Genomic DNA, 6810 nt, shown 5'->3' on the forward strand with positions numbered 1-6810 from the left:
TAGCATATTCCAAATCCCCAGTATAATAAGCTCAATCCAGAAGCTTTATGCTAACTACTGAACTATAATACTTGTAATTATACGTCTAAGGGCCTTTTTTCCACATCAAGCTAGAATAAATATCTGCTAAAAATTAGCTGATGTCTTGTTTGAATTCTTAGCTAATGTCTTACTTATTGTCCAGCTAACAATTAACTATTAGTTATTTTTCTAGCTATCGCAGCTAATAGTTAGTTGGGTGGATCCAAACGGAGCTTAATAAAATAAATAAATAAATATGAGCATAGTTTATAAACGTAGCCATCACGAGAGAGAGTTGGCGTTTGGCTTGGTCTTCCCTTCGGGCCAGCAGCCATAGCAAGCCCATAAAGCTCATCACGCATCACCGAGAACTGGTCCATTGAAGAGTTCTCGGAAGGTTCTCCCATGTCAGCGTAGTTGGTGACTTGGTGCGTGTGCGTGTGTGTTCCAGGGAGACCTGCACACGCGGCGGCGAGGCCTCCATATTTATCACAGCGCAGGGGGGGAAGCCGGCAAAGCTGAAAGGGGTTCACGCGCTCGCCGGAGACGACGAAAGATGGGCGGCGACCCGGGGAAGGTCATCAAGAACATGAAGGGCGCGGCGCAGAAGTACCTCGGCGTTGGCTTCCTGCTCGGCTTCTTCCTCGTGCTCCTCACCTACTTCACCGTGTCCGAGCAGTTCGCGATCACGGCGCCCAACGGTGAGTCAGGTCTTCTTTGCTTGGTCCTCGAATTGCTCTGGCATGGGTTTCGTATAATTCGGCAGAAAAGTTTAGCCCTTGCTATTTCTGAATTCTTGTTGACTGATTCAGTCCATGAACTTTGCCACCTCGCAAATGGTTCATTTGAATCCTGTTTTACTCATAATCATCGTTCATATCATAGCTCCTCTGAATTCTGATTCAAGAGAACCAAAACTGCATTTTTTTTTTCAAAAGAAATTCTTCAGTATTAGCATCTCTGCAACACTTGTGATGCAAAAATACATAGCAGGCTCATTAAACCACCATTCAAATTTAAACAACTTATTATTTCCTGATCCCCAACTCTTCCTTCTGAAACTGATGGGAATTGAGCTGACGTCCGCAGCTGTTCGGAGGGCATCGCCGGGGCACGCGCACCCTTCGTCGTCGCCGATCACCCCGGCCGTTGAAGAGAACAGGCAGCAGGCCCCTGTCATAGGTAAAATCAGTCTGTATCCCTAAACCTTCTCCTTGCTTCCTTCCTCTCACCGAGTAATCAAGCCACGTTAATTTAATGAATTCAGCAAAATATGACATTTTTAAATACCATGTCTGTTTTCTCTTGCCATGTGCAGAGGAGAAGCCACCCAAGGCAGTGCCTGCACCAGAAGAGAAGCCTCCAAAGGCAGAGCACGAGGCCCAAGAGAATCCCCCACGCGTTGAAGTTGAAGAGCCCCACGCTGAAACAGAGGAGGACCAGCAGAAGCCTGTCTCAGGTACTACTTGCAAATCCATATATCCCCTTGTTTTCTTTCTCATCATTAATCGTCATAAAGAAAAAGAAAGTACACGAGTTTGTTCTGTGTCCTTTGCGATCAGTCTCAACCTCGTTGTTTTCACGGCTACTTTTTTAGAAACCGAAAGTGGCCGTGCAGAGCAGAGACGTGCTGGTTTCAGATTCTTTGGTGTCTGAAAGCATCGAATCCTTACCAAAAAGCAGCTAACGATGCCCACTCATGCAGGTGATGATGATGGTAGGAGCAGTAGTAGTATCGTCGGCGGCGATGGCATCGCCACGGAGAGTGCTCCGGCGAAGAAGCCGGCGTGCGACATCCAGGGCCCGTGGGCGGCCGACGTGTGCGACATCGACGGCGACGTGCGGATCCACGGCTCCGCGGGCACCATCCTGATCGCGCCGTCCATCGAGAGCGGCGGCGGCAACCCGAACCCGCAGGAGTGGCGCATCCGCCCTTACTCCCGGAAGCACCAGGCCGGGATCAAGGAGGTGACGGTGCGCGAGCTGGCGTCGGCCGCCGACGCGCCGGCGTGCGAGGTGCGCTCCCCCGTGCCGGCGCTGGTGCTGGCCATGGGCGGGCTGACGGGCAACTACTGGCACGACTTCAGCGACATCATGATCCCGCTCTACCTCCAGGCGGCGCGGTTCAAGGGCGAGGTGCAGCTCGTCGTGGAGAACATCCAGCCGTGGTACGTCGGCAAGTACCGTGCCATCCTGGGGCGGCTGTCGCGGCACGCCGTCGTGAACATGGACCGGGACGACCGCGTGCGGTGCTTCCCGGGCGCCGTGGTGGGGATCCGCATGCACAAGGAGTTCAGCATCGACCCGGCGCGGGAGCCACGGGGCCACTCCATGCCGGAGTTCACCGCGTTCCTCCGCGAGACCTTCTCCCTCCCGCGCGCCGCGCCGACGAGGCTGACGGGCGCCGACGGCGAGGAGGACGAGCGGGTGAAGCCCCGGATGATGATCATCTCGCGGCGGCACCCGCGGAAGCTGGTGAACGTGGACGACGTGGTGTCCCTGGCGCGCCGCGTCGGGTTCGAGGTCGTCATCGGGGACCCGCCCTTCAACGTCGACGTCGGGGAGTTCGCGAAGGAGGTGAACGCCGTGGACGTGCTGGTGGGCGTGCACGGCGCCGGGCTGACCAACTCGCTGTTCCTCCCCACGGGCGCCGTGTTCATCCAGATCAACCCGTACGGCAAGATGGAGCACATCGGGGAGGTGGACTTCGGCATCCCCGCCGTGGACATGGGGCTCAAGTACATCGCCTACTCCGCCGGCGTGGAGGAGAGCACGCTGGTGGACACGCTGGGGCGCGACCACCCGGCCGTCAGGGACCCGGAGTCCATCCACCGGAGCGGGTGGGGGAAGGTGGCCGAGTACTACCTCGGGAAGCAGGACATCCGGCTGGACCTCCAGCGGTTCGAGCCCGTGCTCCGCAAGGCCATGCAGCTGCTCAGGGAGTAGGCAGCGGCGTCGCAGAGAGCAGGAAGATGCAAGTACAGTTTTTTTTTTTTCAAATGATTTTTTAGCCGCTAGCTCTTAATTTTTCTTCCCCACCTGTCCCTGACCTGCTTAATTTATTTCTCAATTCTTTTCCATTTTTTGGTGTTCTTTTATGAGGGAAAAAGGGTAAATGATTTACCGTAAATCAAAGATTCACATGCTTACTCCATTTGATTTCATTGGGTCCTGTGTTTGAACAAGCAGAGACTGAATGTGTCCAAAAGAAAGGCTTTCTGAGAAAATAAGAGCCCAGTACAGACTATGTAGAGGAATCAAGCCCAGGAACGAAGATGGGCCAAACGATTGGGCCGGTAGGTGAGGGGTGGCTGTCAGTCAGTCGCCAGCGTTGACCAAGCTGGTACATAGATTAGTGGCTGTCCAGATTTGATTTACTGTAAGAGAAAAATATTATTTATTAGCTGAAAAAATATGGCTTATAAATTAAACGAACAAGGTATAAGCTAGTTAGGCAGTTTATAGGTGATGGGCAATCAAGGGACAATGGCGACTCAATGCAAGCTAGTTAGCGGGGGGTGATCGACAGGCAGATACGTGCAAGCAAGCAATGCAACCGCCGTGTACTGGCAGCCTAGCTAGCCCCTATCGGGCACAGGACAATCCACAGCGGCGCAAAATGGCATAGCAACAGCATTGTAGCGCTGCAGTGGGGTGCATGTTGCCTAGCTAGCTTCTCCGGCAGACAAATAATTGACGACGGAGTCCAGTCCAGGTGAAACGCACATTCTACCTGTAAAAGTCGTAAGCAATACACATGCTCTGTATGTACACAGCCACACAAACTAACTAGCACAACTATTTTCATAATTAATATTTACTTACCTACACAAGCTAACTAACACAAGAGCTAAGCATTTAGCTACTCAAGCTAACTAGCACACAAGAGCAACAACTACAACACTAGCAAAAGGAATTAACAAGTAATGCAAGCTAGTGTAAGGGATTGCAAAACGAATGTGATACATAAGTTGACATGATGATTTTTATCCCGAGATTCGATGGTTTGCTAACAACTTAATTTCCGTTGAGGCAAAACCTCTAAAGTTGACACCGATCAATTTGCTAGTAGCAAGCCAGATCGAACTCATCTCTCACGGTGTGCTCCAATGTGAGCTCTAGCACTTGATCCGGACAGACCACTTAGCGCTCTTCACACATCGGCTTTACTAGAGTTACTCTTCGCGATCTCACTTCAGAGCACTGCACAATTTCTATGCATCCTATGACGGACTCCACAAGCCCCCAAGCCACCTTGGAGGTGCCAACCTCCGAGAGTAACAAGCCCTCAAGCTTGCTAACCAGACCCTATCTAGTGCCACTAGATGATATCTCTATCAAGTAAATGCACCAGATCACTCCAACTCACTGCAAATCACAATCTCAACTATGCATATATGAGTGGAGGACTCTCTTGGTCACATATACATGTGGTTGGGTTCACAAAGACCTTTCTGGAATATCACTCTGGTGCCCACGCACCTCTCATGAACTCTCTGGAGTTACACTCCACTGCACCACTCCAGTGCATACCGGAGAGCTCTAGTGTTCACAACATCCCGCAACGCATGGTAAAAAAACTTCTCTGGAACTACTCTCCGGTGCACACCGGAGAGCACTTGTGCATTCAAACGTTGTTTCCTGCCCGCTGTTAGATTACTGTATGAAACCTCTAGTGCATGCACTCCGGTGCACATAGGAAGGTAACGCGCGAGCGCATTTTTAGCCAAACAATATGCACTGTTTGGAGAACCTTCAGTGCACCAACTCTAGTGCACACTAGGGGGCTCCGGTGAGTGCAAAGCAACACAACCATGTGTAGCTCTCAAACCAATTTTCGCAAGTGTGCTAACTCCAAATGTATTCCTCATGAACACCAACACTTTAGCACCGAGTTATCATTTTCAAAATATTTTTCAAAGTATTTTCACTTGCTTCCTTTCCACACCACTCGATCTAAATGCAACATGAGTCTGACCTAGTGGCACTAGATAACCATTTAGCTCACAAGAATGCCCCTCTTGATAGTATGACTATCTACCCTAAACTAGGTCAAGTACTTCTCTACTCAACCTTATTAGACTGGTGAAATAAAATGCCCTACAAATATACCTTTGTCTTGCACATTTCTTTCCATTTCCTTTGACATCCAACCTCCATATTCATCAAATGATGAAGAACGATCATCCATAGTGTAGCTAACCACGCTACCTTTTGTCATTGGCCATAGCATGAAGTTCCTTCACCACTCTCCATCAAGCCACTTGACCATCAACACAAATCAACACTTGGCATGATTGTCCATGAATGGCATGATCCACTTTATAGCTTCACATGGCCTTATTGGTTCGTCGATCGCAGCCTTACTCGCTCTTCACCGTTGCCTTTTTTGACGAGGGTAAAACCCAACTTTTATAGAAAGCTTAAGAAAGTTATTACATCAAACTAAATCCTGCTAGGGAAACCAGCTTACAAGAGAGCAACAAAACTGAGGAAACTACACCTGACAGACGTTATCACAAAAGCCAGCCACTACCATTAACACTAAATGAAAATATCTTCTGAAGTAAAGGAAGCAAAAAACAACTATAGGACCCCTTCGATCTCCATCTCATAATTCTTCCAGAAGTCTTGTAACCAAATCTTCATCCATGAGATCTTATCATCCATAAATTGGGTAGCCTGTTCCTTCAATAGTATGCGCCATTTCTGCATAAAAGCAAGAATTTTGTGGAAAACCTCTTTAGAATTGCACGGAAAACTTTTCAACCCCCAACTTATTTCTTATAGTCCATAGACCCCACAAGATTATAGAGAACATAAGGAGCTTTGTATGGTAATCACTACACCCCAAAGGTATCCAGTAATAAAAAACACCTTGCATATTCTTAGGAGCCCTATCCCATCCTAGTGCTTCTTTGAAGCAATACCAAATGATCCTAGAGATATGACAGTTGAAGAAAATGTGATCCCCAGTTTCCTCCCAACCACATAAGCAACAATTCTTACTGCCCTTCCACTCTTTCTTCTTCAAATTTATTCCAGTTTGGAGTCTATTTTGAATTGCCATCCACATAAAAAACTTTAATCGTGTTTGGCAACTTCACCTTTGTCTTGGCCCATCAACGCTAAGCCCTCTACTCAAGCTTCACCGCCTCGACAATCAATTGCTCCTAAGCCTCTAGCTTGCCCTTCACACTTGCAACCTGGACCTTTGTAGCCAAGCCTCGCCTCTTGATCTTCTCTATCTAGCCATATCAATGACACCATGTCGTGTCTTATATGTAATGAGCTCTTTGAACCTCACTAGTTGAGCACTTGCAACATGCACAAGCTATCTCTCCACCATGCTTCTATGTCTTGCTCACACTAGTATACCTGTGGACGAAATACATGTTCATCATAAAACATATTAGTCCACCTAAGATTGTCGCTCAATTATCAAAATCAAATTGAGACTTTCAGTCACAACAGGACATACAATTTGTGTATGGTACTTGTATAGCATCTATTTTTGTTGTTTTTAATTGGGCTTGCCCCAACCTTAAATTAAATATACTCCAAGATCCATAATAAATGCTAGTGTAATAAATGGTTAATCTCATATGAGAAATTGATAAGAGATTGACCCAACCTAGAAGGGTGGACATTTTGTGCACCTATTGTGATTTTAAAAAGGTAGATGATAAGTTGCATATCCGCATGCACACTACAACATGTGCGAGCGTCTAAGTCATGGCATGAGTGGTGTGGTGCTAACAAAGAGTTTGCAGCACGAAATTTAAAACG

At 48.1% G+C, this 6810-nt stretch overlaps 1 protein-coding gene across 1 annotated transcript; it reads left to right on the forward strand.

Moving 5' to 3' along the window:
• The first annotated feature begins 334 nt into the window (after nt 1–334).
• On the forward strand, nt 335–3169 carry LOC136457892 (beta-1,2-xylosyltransferase XYXT1-like). The gene is made up of 4 exons (XM_066457899.1): nt 335–722; nt 1111–1203; nt 1340–1480; nt 1727–3169. The coding sequence occupies exons 1-4, from the start codon at nt 578–580 to the stop codon at nt 2965–2967; spliced, it is 1620 nt and encodes a 539-aa protein (XP_066313996.1). The 5' UTR covers nt 335–577; the 3' UTR covers nt 2968–3169.
• The last annotated feature ends 3641 nt before the right edge of the window (nt 3170–6810 follow it).

The sequence above is a fragment of the Miscanthus floridulus genome, chromosome 6, assembly GCF_019320115.1.
Source record: "Miscanthus floridulus cultivar M001 chromosome 6, ASM1932011v1, whole genome shotgun sequence".
In the NCBI taxonomy this organism is placed as follows: Eukaryota; Viridiplantae; Streptophyta; class Magnoliopsida; order Poales; family Poaceae; genus Miscanthus; species Miscanthus floridulus.

Bases quoted from the DNA above. Each gene is read 5' to 3' on its own strand.
- LOC136457892 (XM_066457899.1), top strand. From the start codon at position 578: ATGGGCGGCGACCCGGGGAAGGTCATCAAGAACATGAAGGGCGCGGCG. The intron at 1,204-1,339 runs GTAAAATCAGTC...TGCCATGTGCAG, and splicing joins GCAGCAGGCCCCTGTCATAG to AGGAGAAGCCACCCAAGGCA. The intron at 1,481-1,726 runs GTACTACTTGCA...CCACTCATGCAG, and splicing joins CCAGCAGAAGCCTGTCTCAG to GTGATGATGATGGTAGGAGC.